At 41.7% G+C, this 20,918-nt stretch overlaps 1 protein-coding gene and 1 long non-coding RNA gene across 3 annotated transcripts in view; one reads left to right on the plus strand and one right to left on the minus strand.

Moving 5' to 3' along the window:
- The first annotated feature begins 5,711 nt into the window (after nucleotides 1-5,711).
- LOC134166386 (uncharacterized) overlaps nucleotides 5,712-20,918 on the plus strand; it is a 33,361-nt gene continuing 18,154 nt past the window's right edge. Inside the window, exons 1-2 of one of the 2 annotated variants that reach the window (XR_009965849.1) lie at nucleotides 5,712-5,869; nucleotides 5,965-6,024. This is a non-coding gene — a long non-coding RNA (uncharacterized LOC134166386). The other variant, XR_009965848.1, reaches the window with a different exon arrangement.
- PROS1 (protein S) overlaps nucleotides 10,839-20,918 on the minus strand; it is a 31,382-nt gene continuing 21,302 nt past the window's right edge. The window contains exons 10-15 of the mRNA XM_062623997.1: nucleotides 19,681-19,870; nucleotides 18,534-18,701; nucleotides 17,257-17,425; nucleotides 14,978-15,126; nucleotides 13,974-14,187; nucleotides 10,839-11,234 (exon numbers count right to left, since the gene is read on the minus strand). Of these exons, the coding sequence (XP_062479981.1) occupies nucleotides 11,089-11,234; nucleotides 13,974-14,187; nucleotides 14,978-15,126; nucleotides 17,257-17,425; nucleotides 18,534-18,701; nucleotides 19,681-19,870 (1,036 nt within the window). The 3' untranslated portion in view covers nucleotides 10,839-11,088. The remainder of the gene's footprint in view (nucleotides 11,235-13,973; nucleotides 14,188-14,977; nucleotides 15,127-17,256; nucleotides 17,426-18,533; nucleotides 18,702-19,680; nucleotides 19,871-20,918) is intronic.

Below are 20,918 nucleotides of genomic sequence, written 5' to 3' on the forward strand. Positions count from 1 at the left end.
TCACTGGAATAAACAGACTATACATAAACATTCCACAACCTGTGAATAAGTCAGACCTATGCTGGTAAGGCTGTGTTCAATAACAGCACAGTCAAAACTGACTACTGTGCAGCAAAACTCTCACCGTCTGTGTGGCACAGGGCTATGGCTTTAGAGAGGGTTTAGCATGTGGAGATGCTGCCCAAAATGCCTGTTGATACAAAGCAGATGTGCTCATTTCATCCCAGCGCATTCTGACTACAGAGAGTGTTGTTGATGATAACATGTGGACTTGCTGCTTTCATTTTGAGTTAGGGTTTGCTTTTGCTTTTCACACCAGGGTCTTGGCATAGCTTTCAGAAAGGGGTTAGCGGTTTCTAGCTAGAGACCTTTGATAGACCTATCTGAACATATAAGAGACCCTTACCAGAAATGGGGGTTGGGAATAGAGCTGTCCATAACAGGATCTTAAGCACTGATGTCTGATCTCTTAATACCCCTCTTTGCCTCTCTCTTTTTCTGGTTTTGCTTTTGTCTTGAATAGGGTATGAAGCCATGTAATTGCATCATGTCTCGTTGTACATGAGCCATGTAATTGTGTCAATAGAGTCCATAATAGTGTATGGATACTCATGCAAATGAGCATCTCCAAGTGGTCATCACCTTTGTTACACCTTGAGCAACTGCTTTCAGCTCCCTTTACAGTCAGATAAAAAAACCTTAGTTTGGCTGCTGTGAGTGCTAGGGTTGCCTTCAGGAATGACCATATCATTTAGAGACACTTTAAAATATGACTGGATAGGATCCACCACTTACCTGAGATCAACATCTGTGTACATTGCTGATTCTTTTTTATGTCTCATTTTGGGTTGGCTAAAAAAAGAACAGTAAGTAGCTTCTGCCCAATATACTTACAATCATAGAAGGGTATGGTTTAGAAGGGACCTTTAAGATCATTTAGTTCCAACCCCTCTGCCATGGCCAGGGACACCTTCCACTAGAGCAGGTTGATATAAGCCCTGTCCAGCCTGGCCTTGAACACTGCCGGGGATGGGGCAACTTGATTTATGAAGATCATAATGAATCCTTTGCTTTTACCCTTATTTGCAAGTTAGAGGGTTTCCCCCCTTATTTTATGACTTGCAATTATTAAATCCCTGAGGTAGAACCTTCCTCATTCCCTTTAATTCAAAGACAACACAACCAGTGGAAGGGCGGATGACTTTCCCCGGACCACTCCAGATGTGCTGCAGCCTTCAAACGCCGCTCCAGATGTTCACCCAAGCTAAATGCCTACGTTTTATAAGGGCGGGGGAAGGAATCCCGTTGGCCACAAACCAATCCAACCAAACCCCATCGGTTCTCTGTGTGCCCACAGGGCTGCCCGAGCCTGACAGTGCCTGTGGTTTGCACTGTAACTGCTCTGGAAGATGAAACGCAGCCCGTTTATCCCGGCACCGTTTCCGTACGAAGCAGCGACCGCCGTTATCGGAACGGGAAGAGGAGGAAGAGGAGGAGGAGGCGGCGGACCGGGCTCTCCCGATGCCGCAGCGCCACCCCGCGGCTCCCGGTGCCTACTGCAGGCGCTGCCCGAGCCACGCCGCTGGCTGTGCGCGTCCGAAGGAGGATATACGCGAGCCTCGGTGCTCCTGACCCGAGGGAACGGGGCAAATCGAAACCTTCAAACGGAGTAACGAGCCTTCGCAGCGTGTTCGGGATGGGTTCAACGGGAGCCGACCTCGTTACGCCAAAGCCCTGCCCCGTTTCACTCCTCCTCACCCCACCAGCATCCTGACCTCTTTCAGCTGGGGTTGACGGGGAATTCCCAGGTAGAGGACCTGAACACCTCATCTAGTGATATATTAGCCTGCCCTCGGAGCTCCTTAGCCAGGCAGGTGCCCTCCACCACCTGAGGAAGAGGGGCTAGTGCCCAGGAAACCCGAGGCCCAGCACTCCACCTATAAGAACCATCTTTAAACACAGCATCACGTTTCCCCCCAAAGCTGAATTCCGTGATATTCCCATTTCTCTGTGATTCCTTTGCTTTCCCCGATTTCATTTGCAATGCAACAAAAAGCATTTTGGAGGAAAATCAGGGTGGGTTTTCACAGGTAGCAATGCATGCATGTGCTTTTTCTCTGTAGCAGATTGTGCATAGCCTGTAGAAAAGTGACTTTATTTCTGGAAAGCTGATTTAGGGAACAGCAAATGGACAGACAGCTGATCCCCAGGGAAAAACTGCAAGTCGCCACCAACAAGCTTGTGAAGAGACTACCAAAATCCATGTTGATGTTGCCTGGATGTTAACAGTATTAGCAAATATCTTATACAAGCCTAGCCTGTGGGTCTTCCCTGGTAACCATGCTGTCTTTAACAGCGTACATGCACGTAATCGATACAAGCATTTCTTTAAGGTCTGATGTATCACATTATAGTGGAGCATTGAGTGAGAAACTGGCAATAGCTCAACCAAATTAGAGCAGTTTGACATGAAAGGACTTTTGTCAGATAAAGTAGGAATTGTCCAGGGGGACTTGAAGGGGGTGTTTTGTCCTTAAAATAGCTGATTGTCCACACGTACATGCTCCGCTGGCAGCACATCAGCAGTTAGCCATGTGAGAAACATCCATTCCTCATTGGGTTTAGCATCTTAATTAAACATATTTGACCAACGAGGCCAAGGCAGAGGGGCTGAGTGGCCACGTCGCTGCAGCTGATCTATGCAGACAGGAGTGCTACATGGCAGATGTATCTTAATATATCTTAATATATCTTAATATAGAATCATAGAATCATAGAATAGATAGGGCTGGAAAGGACCTTAAGGTCATCCAGTTCCAACCCCCCTGCCTTGGGCAGGGACACCTCACACTAAACCATGGCACCCAAGGCTCTGTCCAACCTGGCTCCTTCAGGGATGGAGCATTCACAACCTCCCTGGGCAACCCATTCCAGTGCCTCACCACCCTTACAGTAAAGAACTTCTTCCTTATATCCAATCTAAACTTGCCCTGTTTAAGTTTGAACCCGTTACCCCTTGTCCTATCACTACATTCCCTAAGATATATCTTAATATATCTTAATATATCTTAATATATCTTAATATACTAATATATCTTACTATATCTTAATAGGGCCCCCACCTTTTGTCGTGCTGCAAGCAGCAGCTCCCGCACCCCACAGTGCAGAGAGCTTTGTAGGAGAAACCGTATTTGTGCTGTCTCAAACAGGCATGTGTTTGCATTCCCTTTCAGATGAACTTCAATTCTGACCCTGCTGAGGGTGTACTGCTTGCTTTGGAAATACTTGCAATATCCCCTAGAATGTTTATTTTCCACCCCAATATGCTGCTACATTCTTGCAAGCTCTCTCCGGTTGTAATGCAATGTTTGGCCAGGAAACAGAGAATACAAATGAAAACCAGTGCCTTGGTCTTTGGGAAGTGTAGCGAACCTGTGACAGAAAGTGTTTTATTGGAAAGGAGACAAAGGTTTCCAGAGGAATAACAAACAAAGAGCTGCTCAGCATCCCTGTAAGGCTTCGGATGTGTATTTCCTGGAAGAAGCAGAGTATTTTGCTTAATTCTCTTTCTCTGCCCTCAGCAGGTAGGAGAAGCAGAGGGCAGGGCTGGTGGTAATGTTCCAAAGCAGATAATGAGATGTTTTACAAGTGCAGTCACAATACAATTTGTGCGACCAGCAAACAGTAACAAAACGAGATGGAAACATCTACAGATTGTTTCCAGCGATGGATCCAAACCACAGGGTTTTTCCAGGTATTTGTTGGAGAACAGCACTTAAACCACAGCAGGCTCCAAAGGGTCAGCAGCAGGAGAACACTTCTCCCCTGCAGTGCTATGCGGGAGTCTGTCTGATGCCAATGTTGACATTGGGGTCCCTTTTTGCTAGGGGAAGAGAGCAGGGTCAAGACAAGACCTCTGTTTTCTGAAGCAAGGGCTCAACCCACCAAGTGAAGGAACAGAAGTTCCCCAAAACAGTGCTGGAGAACCTGAAAGCAGACCCTGGTGTCCATGAAGTCACAGCACCATCAGCTCCCCACACACAGACTAGATGGAAGCGCTGCTATCAAGGTGCGTCCGGAGCCAGACCTGAATTCAACAGCAGCTGGCCCTGTCACCGCAGTACTGTCACAAGAGGTTTTATTTGTGTTTGAAGTCAGACAATCTTTAAACCTATTGTTTTTCTCCTGTGACTGCAAACATAAACCTCTCTGCTTGTACCCTGGTAGATCTTTACCCTGGTAAAGCATAGCACATAGTTTAAGTCTTGGCTTTGAGATACTGTGTGCAGATGAGGTTCTTCTGGCTGTGTCACAAGATAGATTTAAAGAGGCATGAGGGGTAGTAGCATGGTTGACTTTCAACAGCAGGTGGATGCCTAATGTCCCTTTGCAGCCTTGGAGGTCATTCCTTCATGTATTGTTTTCCCTCCGGCCCATATAAACACTCTCCACAATTTAGGAGTTAAACCCAACATTAGCAGCAGAAAAATCCATGCACATAATGAATTAATTGGTTGTGGGCAAAGGCACAAAGTGCTTTGGGATCTGTTGACTATTCATTGCGCATAGTCCCGAGGAACTGATGTCCCTATTTAAAGTTTCACTGGTTGGGGGGTTTTGGGGGGAGTGGAGGGTGTTTTCCAGATCAAGCCCTACAACGGGGTATAAGGTAAGACCGATAAAACTGATTTCATCCTTGGTTAGCATCAGTTTCTTCAGGCTTCTGGCAGTAGCCGGACATTTGAACTATGTTTGTCCTTACTTTGTTGTGGATGGGCTGAACTACATTTTCACCTCTTGAGATCATCAGTCATAGCCCTGCTTCACCAGCTTCAGCTAATGACATCAGGACACCCAAAAGAGAGCAAGGAACTGCTGAATGAATCAACTGCTGATACCATTAGTGGTGGGGAACCTGGGACTCCTGCTATCTTCACCTTTGATAAAAGTCCAAAGGCAGCTCCAAAGAAAGATTGCTACAGAGCATGAACATTAACGTTACCTGCTTTACAACAACAATATATAAATATATAAATATTATAAATAACGAATAACTTAAATCAACCCATCTTTTCCCAAATGATTGGGATCAAATTCTGTCTGCTGGTCTGATAAAAATTCAACCTGTGTGTCTAATTTTCATTGGGGTGTTTTTTTAAAGTCTTCCCCATGTAAATAAAGTTTGGAAAATGCTAATGCAAGGCTCATTTTGCTTTAAAAAAGGCCTATAGAAAGTGTGCTCATCTTAAAACATTTATTCCCATCTGTTGTATATTTAAAGAGACAATCCTATTTTATATGGAGCATGCTTGGAAATACTGTTCATTTATCTTTGTCTAAGAAGCTAAGTGGCTACTAAAGCAGCCTTCACTTGTGAAGACAGGACAGCAGTCCCTCTCTTGACTGTTTGACCCAGACTAATCTCATTTCCCATATGGAGCCGAGCACCCCAAGGACTGGGGTTTTTGGCCCACACCAGCAGATGGAAAGACAGTTTGGGGCCGATCCTGATGTCATCCTGGTTCACATCTGTGGAAAACAGAGTAATGACTTCACTGTGAGGAGCTTGTGAGGTTGCCAATGAACTACTTAGGAATGCTCTGAAACACTTGTGAGAGCGTGTGTAAACCTTCAGTGCGACACAAACATCATCTGTGCAGCTTGCTTAATGCCTCTTGTGGTGTGGTAATATAAAGTTGGGATTGACAAGGTGATGGGGTTTGCCTGTTTCAGGCAAACAGGTTTGTTAAATCCACACAACCTTCTGCTCCGAAAGAAACCCTTGAAGCAAAAGGCTGGCTTCCACCCAGATTTAAAAGAGGAGATTGCTTTTCAATGGGCTGCGTTAGCAGGAGTCTGTGGCCAGCTGGTGGGAGCCATCGAGCCACTCTGTGATAGGTTATATAAGAGTAAGGCTTGCTCTAATAGCAGCTTTTTTTTTCCTTTTCTTTTTTGTTTTAACAGAGTTTTGGTTGATAGGAATCACTCCAGAACTTGAAGAAGGGAAAAGTCTCTCCTGGAAAGGTAAGGTGCTGTTGAATGGTAATCGGAAGTATTGGTTGCTTTATACATGAATAGTTCTTTCTCAGGGTTTGTTTTAAGCAAAGCCTTTTTTTTCCTGTATCTTCTGTGTGACCCAAAGCTTGCAATAATTCAAATATAACTTAGCATGTGTCTTACAGTGGTCATTTTATGTCCTAATTAAGGCCTTACCTTTAACATTTATGATATCATAAATAGAGCCATTAGTAAGCTCTAGAAGTATTGCTCTCCAGTTCCATGGCCCTCACCACCTCTTCAGTTTACTTATACTGGGTGTCAGTATTGCTGTTAGCACGTGCTTCCCGCACCAGTGCCGTGGTGGGCATTCCACAGAGGAAGTTTGACCCAGCTGGAGAAGAATGAGGTTGATTCTGGTCCTATTTCCAGAAAAGAAAGTTATATGGCTTTTTATAACTGTGGGGTTGTGTGTTGTTGTGTTGGGTCTTGTTTACCTGTTAACTGGGGGATGGGAGTGAAGGGAAACACTGCTTATTCATGAGCATGAAGAAAGAAAGCACTACTTTGGAACTGTTAAAGGATGTGGAAGCAAAGCAAGATTCTTCAGTGCTTCAAGGACCTGAGCAAAAGATTTGGTCTATGGCAGGTCTAGCATCGCAGACTAGAGCCTTGTACTTCAGTTACTCCTGTAATAACAGCCTAAAGTCCTTGTTTAAGCTCCAGTTTATGTTTGTAAAGCTGGCCTTGGATGCGTGTGGGGAAACACAGCCCTGGTTTTGAGCAAACTGTTGCCACGTTGGATGATGTAAAAGTGCCAAGTGAGGTTAAAAAGCGAGGTGTGCTTTTAAAGAGAGCTGTTTATGTGTCTGCAGGGGCATGGGGAGTAAGAGAGAGGAAAGGAGGTGAAAACTGGACCAAATTCACTTGTGGGTTTTGGTGAGTGTGTGTTGTTTTGTGGGTAGGGCTTCTGGTTGATGGAATTTCTAATGGGATGGGGTCTTTTTTGTGTGCGTCCTTCCATACACGCTCAGCTAGACCGGATAGAAGCCAGTGCCCCGAGGTGGACTGGCCTTCTGCCTTTTTGGTACTTCCAAACTCAAGAGACAGAAACAAAGCATCATGCTGCTTCAGAAGCCTTCTGGCACAGATCCCCGCATAAGATGCGTTTATGTGAGTGTGTGATAATGCTCATTATGCCAACAGTACTTCTTAAAGTGTTTCTGCACATCTGATTTTCCCAAAATGCATGTAAGTGCTTATGTGAGGAATGTGGTGGTTGTGGCTTTTGCTTTACATGTTGTAGCTCCCATGGTCCTTATCTTCAGCAACAATGGGGGTGGATTCTGTGGCTCTGCAAACATAGGATGTGTGATACTGGTTTCTTATCACTTGTGGTTTTAACATGTTCCTAATTTGCTGAGATCCTACAAATTCCTTGAAAAAACAACCCCAAAAAAGAGAAACTTTTTTTTTTAAAGCCACATAATTGCAGATTACATACAGCTGAGTTGATTTGCAACCACTAGATTTAAGTGCCCATAAGCAACATCCTAGATCCCTTACTTGGAACCAAGGTGTGATTTAGCTGCTTATTCATGTCTTCCTATTGAAATGTAATTATCCTTAGAGCAGGATACACCTAGTGCAACAATGAGGGTATGCCTGTTTTGTGGATGGGAAGCGTTTTGTCAAACAAACAAACAGCAAACCCTGTTTCTTGTGAAGGTCTCAACTCTGGACGGAGGTTTTGGTAGAAGTTCCTTTTGATTTCCAATGATAACACAAGAGTATTTCTTGTGTGTCTTGTTGGCACTTTTGCACCAATGTGTCTGGCAATGAGCTGTCTAAAATGACAGGAACTAAGGTGACTTAGCTCTGAAGTGCTGCTGCAGGACTGTGGTCAGGTAAAGAAGGTGGCACAAAATCAGAGTCTTGGTATCTCAGTTCTTTGTTTATTCATGGCGATGCCTTGCCTACCCCTTTGGTGTTAGCTGTTTTCCTTGTATCTAATCTTTTTGGAATGTAACTGTTCTTTTTGGCAGATGAAACATGAAATTGTTCCCAAATCAGGTTGTTATTTTGGTATAACAAGGTTGCTGAGGCAACAAAATACTAAGCAGATGCATATGACTAATAACATCAAAGGCCCAGCCTCAGTGTATTGTTCAGTGATAAGCAGGACTAGAATGACTTGCAATGAGTTTGGCCTCTCTTTCTTTGAAGACAACAGCTCTAGAGCTAATCTGGAGTGAAGGTGTTTGCACTCAATCTACCAGGAGATGTGCAGCCATTAAAGTATGTGAAGTCAAGCCAGATCAGGCACTTAAGCAGGAAGCTGCTCTAGCATAAATGGTAACCAATTCCATTGCTAGATTTCATTTTCAAGGAAATTAGGACACGCTGATTTGTAGCACTTAGTGCACAGGAGATGGAAAAGTACAGAGCAGGCCCAGCTCTTCTGTATAAACACTGAACAGCCCTTGCTAAAATGATTATGTCTAAAAATACAAAGAAATACATCCAATGAAGGAGAAAAGATAGGAATCGGTAGCTTTCACTGATCTTCTTTCTTCCCCATGTAGCTTTAAGCAAAGCTTAATTTCCTCAGGCAATATTAACAATTACTAAACTTACAAATTTATCTAGAGAATATGGATGCCTCTTTGGATAGCATATTAATTTGAGCCAATTCTTTTTTTTTGCTGGATTATCACAATCTCTTGAGTAAGCCATTTTCCACTAGGACAAGTCTTGCAGAGTGAAAATGAACAGAGATATGCAAATACAACCTAAAATAAAAAGAAACTTGCAAATGTGACTTTATTTAATTCTTACAAGAGGGAGGCACTTTTACATAAAAAATGTAGAGGTTTCCTTATAACTACAAAACCCTAAAATACTATTCTGCAACAACGGAAAGAAATGGTGTATGTGTGAGAAAATGCAGTGATTATTTTTGTCTTTCATTTCATCTCTATACCATTTATTACGCTTAAAATCCAAAACCTAAAAACCAAACAAACGACAAGAGACAACCCCACCAAAACCTCCTTTTTCTTCTATTATCACAGGCCAACAAAAGCACTGAGTACTGCTGACACTTTATTTTGTGTCCCTCATCTCTCATCGTTTGTATTTGTTGTACAAGGCAGAGACTGACCCAAGGGCTCTCAAGAATTCAGTGGGTGCTGTTGAGACGCTATAAGCGATCACGTGTGTTTGTCCTGATTTAGCTTTGCCCTGTGTGCAAAACCTGCTTATTTCAGTCAAGTTATTCATCTGCTTGGGCCCAAATGAAGAATGTGTGTGTTGGGATGGGAGGAGAGCAGGGAGGGATGCTTTCCTGCAATTATTTCCCCTCCATGGACTCGGGAGAAATCCAATCTTTTTTTACATGCCATACTAGAAAGCTGAATTAACAGGTCACTGGTTATTAGGCCCTGGGTGTCAACTATATGGTATTGCTGGTGATGAGCAGCTATATATGAACCAGTGCTGGGCAGACTCGGAGACTCTGCTGAGGCTGGTTGGTGTGCAAGTCAGAGCAAATCCTGTATTACATCATGCAAGTGGGAAGTAAAGTTAACATTAACCTTAGACAAAGCAATAATGTTGAAAGATGGGCTCAGATTCTACAATACCCATGTACTAATGTTACGACTTGACAATGAAAGAAACCTCACTAACATCACTGGGAATATCTCTGGAGAAAGGCATTCCTCAAAATGAATACTGCCACAATCTATCCTTCTGCACATACATTTCCACTTCAGTGTCTTGAGTGAAGAGAGCAAACCTCAAGTCAAGGATCTTGGCAGATAGATGTCTCTCCAGTTGATGGATGAGAGTATGTATTCATCGCTTACAGCAATCCTCTTGCTATTTATTTGGTTTGGGGTTAAAAAAAAACCACTAGGTGAGAACAGGGTGGTTTCTGATTGTGTGAAAATGAGGTTGGAAGTGGAAGGAATGCTCAAAGGATGCTAAAGTAATATTAAAACTCCTTGAAATAAGTACACCTGAGAAAAACAATATTTTTCTAATTACCTCTGCCATTAAAGTGGCTGAGCAGAACATGGCTTTACATTCTCATGTTACTAGCAAAATTTAGGCTTTCAAGTATGTCAGAAACACAACTGCAACAGGGCTTACAAATAAATTTCTTCTGGGGCTCTGTGAATGCAAAATTGACCTAGACAAAGGGAAAATGATGGACCTTTAGAGGGTGCTCGGATTGAGGAGTGCTAGATTTGTCATGAATAGAATAAATGTCTGCCGTAATTTCTCAGCTTTACAGTAATTTCTCAGCAAATTCCAGTTTGACATCCTGTGATGAAGACCAGAGCACATTATTTCCAGCCATCTCCTGTTTTCCAGGATTGCCTGGGGTGTATTTTAACCAACTTTGCAAGTAAATTACCTGACCTAATCCAGAAGTCTTTTAAAAGTCCAAAGCTGGGTCCCTGCGATAGAAGAATTAAAGCTGGTACAGTAAAACAAGAACTACCTGCAAAAACTGAGCTACTTATAAAAACAGTTCGGTTTTGAAGTTGCTTTACCAATACTGATACAACTTGTAAACATGTTCACAAAGAGCTTGGGCTCCGGATTCTGTTGGGGCTTTTTCCTTTTCCCCAAGCACGGATTAGAAGATCTGCAGAGGTTTTTCTTTGTGTGGAATGCTTGGAGACTGGTTCGGTTCAGATAACACAGGACCAAAGCTTGCAACTTGTGGCTTGGTGCTAATATAGGAAAACTAAGTAAAATTGGTTCTAAACAGAACTTCCTCAACTCTCTCTCCAAACTAAATATAAAGAGTGTAGTATGAAGATGGAAGATAAATCTAGCTTTAAGATTTATCACTCATATGAATAAAAGAACATTGCATAGAATTTTATCTTGATTGTCTCTTTACAGCTGAAAAGAGGGGATTTCCCTCCCCCCCCTTCTATATAAAAGAGAGGAAAAACATGCTGTTGATTATTTTCCTGGCACATGTTGAATAACATAATACAGGCTTCATTATGGCATGAGACTAATTACATAAATTCTATCTGAGAGAAAAAAGTTAAATTAAGAATTGAACGGTTACTGCATAATCAGTGGGCACGAGTGAGATCTAATGTCATTGTGTTTAGAAATGGCTTCATCCAGATCCAGCTGTCTGCTGTTGACCTCCACCTCCATGCAGCCGTTGTAAAAAGCGGTTACTAACGTAGCACCCAGAGGAACATCTGCACAGAAACACATTCAATTTATTAGGGCAAGGCATGCAAATTCTTATGTATTTTTCAGATTAGCAAAAACATGGGGAATACTGTATCCCTGTCCATTAGTCAGCCACAGGAGATGAGGAATTTGGCAGGAAACACTTGGGTTCTTCTCCTTTTTTTAAGGTTGAGATAAAGTCAGCAAAGCTGAGAAAGGTCAGTGAAATTTGAAAGGTGCCTTCAAAGTCTATTTCCACCCTGAAACTGAACTGCATGAATGTTTTTCGTGGTAGCATTTCCTCTATTAACAAGCGATCCAACAGTTTGTTTCTTGGAGTCCACTGTTCTTGTCCTACCTTACAAACAGATGTTTATGGATCTAGAGGTCACAGAAAGAACCATCTTGCTGTTGCCAGAAAGCTACTCTGGATTCAAACCTGCAAGTTCTCAGAGAGGGGACTCCTGGGAACTCCACACATTTTACTGCTTCCTTACTGCTTCTTCAAAGTGGATTCTCTGTAAAAGACTCGCTTTATCTGTTGCTCGTTTAGGTATTGTTTGGATCTGCTTCAGGAAACAATATGTTAAGCATAGAAATCAAGCAGGCATTGTTCTGATGTCTTAGGACACAACTGGATTCTTACAAGCTAAACTTAAGGTGACCCAAGTACGTTCAGCAACTACGATGAGGATGCTGATCTCCAAAGCATCATCTTTGGTTTCAGATGTTAATCATCCAATCCCTTCTAGAAGATAGCCTTGATTGTCTGGGGAACAAGAAATGTTGCTTCCTTGTGATTTTTCTTTTGCTGTGAGATAAAGTACTGCACAGTCCTGTGGAATAGTGCTCTACTGCTCTTTTTACTCCACTGATAACCCTGCTGCCACAGAACTGTGCAAGACTCATTTAGCTTGCACTGGTTGTGCTGAATTAATTAATAAAAAGGCATGCTCCCAATGCTGGTACTATGGAGGAATGTGTAGGAAAAAATGGGGACTTCTGGTCTCAGGAAATGCATATTTTTGTTAGGTGCCTTTTAACCACACAGTTAAAAGCACTGAAGCTCAATGTGGAGATCCTTACCTACTTTTGTATATTTCGGTAATCCCAGAGGCTTTTCAGGAGTAAGTTAGAGTGAGTAAATAAACTGGTGTAGCCAAAGTGGCCATACCTGGGAACCTGAAGTAATTTTCCTACATTACTTTTTCTTTCTTTGGTAGCAGAGGCTGTTGTGGAAGAAGCCCCATTGGATAATGGGGATGGTGGTGTAGCTTTTTTGAGACCTATTTAAGTGGAAACTCTTGATGCATACACAGGTTTTCTGTTAATTTGCATGTTGAAGATACATTTACTTTAGAGGAGCAGCAAGTAACCAACTTCCCTTCCTAGTTGCTTCCTAGTTGCTTCCTAGTTGCTTCCTAGTTGCTTCCTAGTTGCTTCCTAGTTGCTTCCTAGTTGCTTCCTAGTTGCTTCCTAGTTGCTTCCTAGTTGCTTCCTAGTTGCTTCCTAGTTGCTTCCTAGTTGCTTCCTATCTATTTGCAATGAATGACTGAAGCTCTCAAAATGCCAGTTTCTCTGCTGGCAATGTACTAGCATCATTTAAATATCACAAAGATAAAGATGTCTAAGAAATTACTGGAATATTTGTTAAGTTACTATGGCTCAGTTAATCTGCTGGCTCTCTTCTACTACATAAATACTGACTTCATCTCTCTTTTAAAACTGAACAGGTATTACAAAACCACTATGGCTGTTGCAGTATCTGACAGTACTGCACCTCTAAACAAGCGAGTCTAGAGGTTAGAACCATAATTCCACTTTCTTCTGCACATGCTACCTTGGCAGAAATGCCTTCAGTGATCATCTCCAACGGTATTTAGCTCCTCTTCTCTTTTTACTCTTATGTACCCTTGCCTCCTGCAGAAGAAACATACTGCAGATAAAGACCAGCTGTATCTGAGGCAGTGCTACAACACTGCAGCATACATGTAAAATGGAAGTCGATTCAAGACTATGTAGATCAAACTCTTAGAATTTCCTTAGGAATTGTGACTTATCCTCCCTAAAATAAATGGAGGATACAGAAAAGCTCTGCAGTAGTAATGTTGTAACCTCGGTGTCTTTATCAGTTTTCAAGATTGAGGATCTTGGGCTGTGAAAATTCCTCATCTCTGGCAATGCTCTTCTTGAGGATTCACCCTGAAGTCAAACTGATTTATAGATAAACATGTGTACACTCTCTGTACAAATTAATGCTTGCACATGCCTTAAGACTGCATACACTTGCAGCTTGCTTTAAACAAAATATTTGCTGTTTCAACACATCTTCTGTCTCATCAAGAGTGCTGGTCATCTATTGCCCCGAGTTTCATTGCTGAAACCGTGTTCCTGACTCCTGCACTTCTGACAACTTACAAATGCCCAGCATTCTTCCATTGTCAAGGCAGTTCCTAAATTGTGCCAGCTGCTGGCATTTCATAAATATGCAATGCTTGATCCTCTCCAGCTCAAAAATCAGGGCATTTCCCACATCCAAATCTCTAGAGAGAGACTCGTACCTTTTCATGGGCCTAGAAATGCTGCTGTTGAAAAGCAGGCTCCTTCAAAAGCTGAATAGATTGAATGAAACAAGAAGCACTTGGGGGGGGGGGGGGGGGGGGAAGCCTGTTTCTTTCAGTACAGTTATAGCCTCTCTGTAGCTTGGGTCAAGCTGAATATAACCAGGCTTGTACAAATAATCAATTAAAAGAAACAGAATTTACCTGGCAGGCCACCCAAGTAGGTAACAACATTTGACATCATTGCTTGGTGCAGGATAGACAGTTGCTCTGGATTGCTTCTGTCTGTGTGAGAATCAACAGACAGTTCAAGTTGCTGTTTAGTCACTAGAAGGCCAAGTGGCACTTTCCTGGGCGTGCATAACTTCTTTGATTCCAGATGTGCAACAGTGATGTTTCCAATGGCCACAATGATTTTCTAATTGGAAGAATGATAGATTAGAAAAGGTGTCACATATAACTTTAACACACAACTATACTTGGTTCTGATATGTTTTATATTTGGAAGTAGAAGAAAATGTTAGAGCTATATTTTAAAACCTGGTTCCTTAAGTCGGAAAAGTTACTGATCTGGATGTAAAATGGCTACCTTTACTAATGAATGCCATTCATTTATATTCTTACATTTATAAGCGAGGATGTTCACTGTAAAAACATCTTGGGTATGGTTCTGAGGTGAAGTCCTGTTCCTCTGGCAGTTTAGAAGGTAACCAAGTGTTCACTACAGGTTCTTATTTCAGGCAAAAGCATGGATTAGCCATGGTGTATAAACACGGTCTATTTTGGGATGCCTTATGTGAACAGGTTAAAGAGATGTAAATGGAAATATAATGAAAATATAAGGATGAAAAGATCAGTTTATAAATCAAAATTAACATGATGCCATTACTACAGCATCATCATTCGGCTTCTATCATATTCCCCTGTTTGTTTTGTGCATTTGGAAGGAAAGGTTGAAGAAGATGTGATGTAGAGGATAGTACCTGACATAAGAGCACTTAATGCTTAGTCACTGATGTAGCAGTTATTAATGGTACTACATTTTCTGCACAACACTGTATGATCTAAGTGCTCTTCAAAATACCCGTCTATTAAAGTGAGTAGCTCTTTTTAGTTCAATTTTACATAAACATAGTAGTAAGTTATGTGAGACAAAACCAAGAGATGTGACTTATGCAGATTGGCTGCCATGATAATTGTAAGTTCACCTGTGAGTCAGAGGAGTTAGAGTCCACTATGGACAAGGCAAGAGGTACTGTTTCACCAGAAACCAAGGCAAACATAACGCCAGTATCTGTGGATGGGCGAATAGTCATAGTCACATTTATTAGCCAGTCTTCAGCATTGTCAAGATCATCTGTTTTAGAAAGAATAATTGAAACAAGTGAATCCTTCTGCTAATGAAAAATTAACACAGAGTCAAAAATTAGTTTTTAATCTGCTCCCACTGTGGAAAAATTTGTACTAATCTCCAGAAACAAACAAAAAGACCCCCAAACAGTTAACTTGGAGCTTTTAGAAAGTATAAGTCTTAAAAAAAAACAAAAACAAACAACCCAAAACAACACCAAACCCCAAATAAACCCCACACCACAAAAAACCCGGCCTTCTCCATTCTAGTATGGAAGAGGTGCCACATTCATTAAAGGTCAGTTCAAAAAGAAACACAAAAACCTACTTTACTCATGAATTGCTGCCACTGAGTAGAAGATGGCAGTTTTCATATTTTACCATTCCAAAGCAGCTCCACTACTAAAATGTGAACATTTTCTGGTGTCCTCAGCATAAAAAGGACATGGAGCTGTTGGAACAAGTCCAGAGGAGGCCACGAGGATGATCAGGGGACTGGAGACCCCTCCCATGTGAAGATAGGCTGAGAAAGCTGGGGCTGTTCAGCCTGGAGAAGAGAAGCTGTGTGGAGACCTCATAGCAGCTTCCAGTATCTGAAGGGGGCCTATAGGGATGCTGGAGAGGGACTCTTCATTAGGGACTGTAGTGACAGGACAAGGGGTAAGGGGTTAAAACTTAAACAGGGGAAGTTTATATTGGATATAAGGAGGAAATTCTTTCCTGTAAGGGTGGTGAGGCACTGGAATGAGTTGCCCAGGGAAGTTGTGAATGCTCCATCCCTGGCGGTGTTCAAGGCCAGGTTGGCCAGAGCCTTGTGTGACATGGTTTGGTGTGAGGTGTCCCTGCCCATGGCAGGGGGTTGGAACTGGATGATCTTAAGGTCCTTTCCAATCCTAACTGTTCAATGATTCTGTGATTCTATGCAGGTGCGTAAAGTAAAGATGCAGATGGTGCAAGTGTGATTTCATAGGGTGCATTCATAATGAAAGTAATAGAAAAAATACTTTTTAAAGAGGTAATTTGTCATCTGTACCTTTTCTTCCAGTGTCTCTCCTCTCCCTGCCCCTCCCTGTCAAATTTAGTAGCTTCTTGATTTCTAGTAGTTACTTGAGGAAGCAGAAATCCTAAAAATATGAGGTTGAGGGTACATTCCTACACAAAGCCAAATGGGTAGGGAGGCAGCGGGCTGTAACAGCTCATGGAAGGGCAGCAGTTAAATGTGGAAAGCCTCTTGAGAAGGGAGCAGGGGGTGAGAACAGGAAAGAGAGGGGGTGAAATCATGGTACCAGCCCCAAACACCAAGGTCAGGAGGAGTCATGGCAGCGGGAGGATAGCTGAGGAAAGTTGAGTGGCATAGGAAACTGATCTAAGTTATTTTTGAAGCATAGAATATAAGAAACCGGAGAAATCTTTTGAAGTGGGCTATGGAATTTAAAGAAAGAGAATAGAAAAGCAAGAAGAGAATAGGAAGAATAGCAGAATATAAAATAGAATAGGACAGACTAGCAAGTCCTGGGATGAAAACGACTGGGGATCAGAGGAGAACTTAAGTATAGCATAGTGTTTCAGATGGGGAAGAGTATAATGATAACAGGATTTGGGATGATGCTCAACAGATTTTCTTCATTTTGAGCTCATTTTGGAGATTCTGGTTTGGAAACTGAAGTTAGGGCAGGTCAGACAAGAAAGTTCTGTGTTCGGGAAGGGGCAAAAGATGCACCTAAAACCTGCAGACAGGATGCTCATTTAGAAGCAGAATTGCACTGATCTTTTTCTTCATACCCAATCTTCTTTCTCTATCAATAATATGATAGCTTTCCCCATTGATGAAGAGGAGGCAGAATTAGATCATTGGAGAGTGAACGTGCTCAACAGTGCCTGTCCTTTGCAAGTAAAGAATCACTTTCTAACCTGAAGTACTTCAGAAATTAAATGGATGACATCAATGGGATCAGATTTCTCATTCAAGCAAATATCTAACAGGACTTACAGGAATCCTGGCTGGATGCAGTGGTGTACAGCTTGGTTTGGGTGGGTCTCTTTCTTTCGATCTTTTTTACCCTCCTTTCTTTTAACAACTCATCAGTTCCATCACCAGTCCAGCAGAAAATATAGGAATAGACAGCCGAATACTTACTATAGTTTATCTGAAACATGGCCATTCCAGTGCCAGGGTAGAAGGATCCTCTCCCCACTGCTACTAAACAGTGTTTGCTTTGTTTTTCTTGAATAACTTCTTTTACACCTGAGTGTCCCTGATTCATGAGGTTCCAGGCACGAATGCACCCATCTAGCCGAGGGTTAATCTGCAGAAGAATTACAACATGAGGTGCTAGCACTCAAAGTTGTTTTACAAATGCTAATAATATGGCATTACTTTACATGTCAGCTTATTTCTAGGCAGCCAAAACCAGCCTTATCGATGTGATAGGTTACAGCAGTGACGGTGGGAGAAAACAAATGGCATGCATTTGGTATCTCAGCCTTCAAAACGTATTTCTGATTTAATAACATTTTCCATTTTGATGCCAGCCATCTGTACAAAAGGATTGCTTCAATTTTTAAAGGTCACGCTGTCCTTTTGTTCAGGTCACAACAGCTTTTCTGTTGCTGAAAGACAACGATCACTAGCACTGTTCCTTGTCTGAGGTTTCGTTTGCTCCTTGTATCAAAGTACAAAGGCATTTCTGAAACTACCTTCTATTGGGTAACGGGATGTTGTTGTATTGCTTCCTATTTCTTCTCTCTGATTCACTTTTGACAAAAATGGGTTAGGTGGGTTGGGGAGAGCTGCAGTCTCTACTGTACCACTATTTCTTGCACCTCTGTTTAGACTGCCAGTTAGTTTGGCAACAACTTGACCGTACCCATCCCCAGCATAAGACAGAGCTGTTAAGGATGGAAGACTGAGCGAATCATGGGCCTTGTCTAGCCTGGACTATTATAAAACCTAGTAGAAATGAATGCTCATTGTGCTGCCTGCACAGTAAATTCCATACCTATTCAGAGCCTAGCCAAGGCCAGCACCGGAAACATGAATCACTGTGAAATACTCCTGCAGCAGACGTGATTTAGGGAATCTTAAAGCTATATTAGGGAATGGACTACAGAATCCTGAGAGATTAAGGCTGTGGGGACCATGGCAGGTTGGAATTAGATGCTCTTTAATGTCCCTTCCAACCCAAACCATTTTATGATTAGGTGTTAAGTTTTTACAACTGAAACCTAACTTAAGACAGACTACAAAGCTCCTTGCATCCTTATTTTCAGAACAGTGTTTTAATAATGTAACTTTGATTTTCTAAAAGGATTCCATGCAACTCTTCCTCCTTGTGCGACTAGTAAGTAAATAAAATAAACCCAAATAAATAACAGACCAGTATTAATCACCATTACTCTTAGTATTTTAGTTACCTGTTTAACAAGAGTGTTGTCTGCTTTGCGAGGTAATCCTGCAATGTACACCTTAGTTTCCAGGAAGCCCTGTGACTGTTTAAAAAGAGTTCCTGGACTGTTAATACTCATCACGGCTTCTTTAGCTATTTTTACACTGATGCTGTGTTCCAGTTCTTCAACTGATATCTAAAAGGAAATATAAATAATTACATATACACACACAAACATGCAGAATAATTTAAATACTAATTACATACACCCATAGGAAGCATTATTAATGCTTCTCTAAGTGTCTGACTGGTAACTTAGTTTTGATGCAGTCAATATTTACAGCAAATTCAAATTTGAATCAGAATGCTGTCCACCTGCATGGACATCCACAGGAGGATGATCACCCATTCCACCCCCATCCTGCCCTTGGGAAAACCCATGCAGCTGACTACGCAGCTTTATGTGCTATAGTGTTTGCCAGAAGCTGATTTCTGCAGTTCCTCTATATCAAGTCCGCATTTGGCACACAGCTCACTATGTCACTACAACCTGCTACAAAGGATTGAGTCTTCAGATGAAACAGACAAAATAGGCTCAATGCTTGCTCCCACTATTGTTAGGCATCAAAGTAGATTTTTAATCTCAAGGAAGTTGCACTGAACTGAAAAAGGAGGTCTAAGCAGGATCCTAGCTTCTCTCACCCCTCTTTAAAAATAAGCCCCAACTGATGTTAATTTAGTATGATTTATAGATAGTTTAAGTGACCAAGGCCTTTCGTCTTAGGTATGCAAGCTTGAAGAATAAGATGGATTTCTGGTCTAGCCAATGTAAAACTTGCACTCTAGATACTTTATCTAATCTAATAATATCTATCTAATCTAATAATGACACTTGCTGTAATAACTGCACTTGACCATGCAATCACACTTTTTAATACTCTGCTGCTTTCTTTTTCATGATTACAAAGAATAATTCCTATGTTGCCTGCTAGTGGTAATTTCCCCTTTCTTTATTGTAAATAGATATCACGATCTTGGTTGATTTTTAAATCTGAGATTTGAAGGCATCACTTTAAGGCTTTTTATTAGATGGTCCCTGATTTACTTACCAAGACGGAGTGTTCCCATAATGGGTTAAAGGAAGGAAGGAAAAGGGAGAAGGAAACTCAGCTTACTATATGCCATAGCCCGTCATTAATGGCTTTGCCGCCACTGGTGACTTTTGTTACAAATTCATTCTTGAACTGAACTTCAATCTTTCCATCACGAAGAGCAAGCAAGATCCATGCTGTATTGTCAAGGGATTCTGCATACAGGATAACTCCCTCTGCATCATATGTCCGGAAATCAAATTCTGCTGTAAATCTGAGTTATGAACAAGGAATCTTAATAAGAAGACAGGAAACATGAAATACTGTATAGCTTAAGATACCTTATTAATGGGGTAAGAAAAAAAAATCATAGATATTAAGCTTTTGGTAACTCTGTATTTCAGCACCTGTGATATTTGCACACAATTAGCAAAAAAAACCAGAATCTAATGTAAGCCTTGGTCATACAAATCCACTGCAAAGTTTTGAGATGAACACCCTGAGCTGGGATTTGAATGAGCCTTGGTTCAGTTCCCAGATCTGCTATGGGCTTTACAAGTAAAGGATATCACACTCCCTTGAGTAAGAAGAGAGATATAATATTCCTATTGCAATTTGTGGAGCTGTGCTGTGGGAAAAAACACATGATCTATGATGTGCTTCAGTACAACGGGATTGCCAAGTGTCATCCTACAACAATTATAACCTAGCAGTTTGTTTTGGTTACTGCTGCCTTTTATATGTCATTCTCTACCTCCAGGATTTGCTGCTTGGATCTTGGCAGTTGGCTGAACTTGTGTATGTAGCAAAAATGATGGTTTACATTACAGAAACTGCAGAGTGGAAGAGAGTATAAGTAGAGTGAAAACCAGTCCTTGTCCCCTAGAACATCTGAACTAGATAAAATGGAGAAAGGATGAAAGGAGAAAATAAAACATTTGGAAATTAGGATCCGATGAGATGAGAACAAGTAAGGGAGCTGTAATTAAGAACTCGGGTCACTTTCATCTTCAGTCTTGTTCTTTGCCCACTAGATGTCATTGTCCCTCATGCAGACCCACAGAGAAACCGTTCTGTATTTACAGAGATGCTATTAAGGTAGTGTCAAACATTTATCATCTCAGAAAGGTCTTTGAGGAGAGCATTAATGCCTGGTCAACTTGGAATAGTGGCAGGGGAAAAAGTTCTCAATATTTATGTCCTTCTGTAAGGTTCTGAGGCTCTGGGGATCACCAGCTTAACAGCTGCTGCTGCTGTTACCCTCAAATTGTTCAGTCAGTAAATCACAGAACACTACAATTTCAGCTGCTGCAGTGAAGAGG

The sequence above is a fragment of the Pezoporus occidentalis genome, unplaced genomic scaffold (genome assembly GCF_034315485.1).
Source record: "Pezoporus occidentalis ecotype Australia unplaced genomic scaffold, CSIRO_AGI_Poc_V1 ctg26, whole genome shotgun sequence".
NCBI classification, from domain to species: Eukaryota; Metazoa; Chordata; class Aves; order Psittaciformes; family Psittacidae; genus Pezoporus; species Pezoporus occidentalis.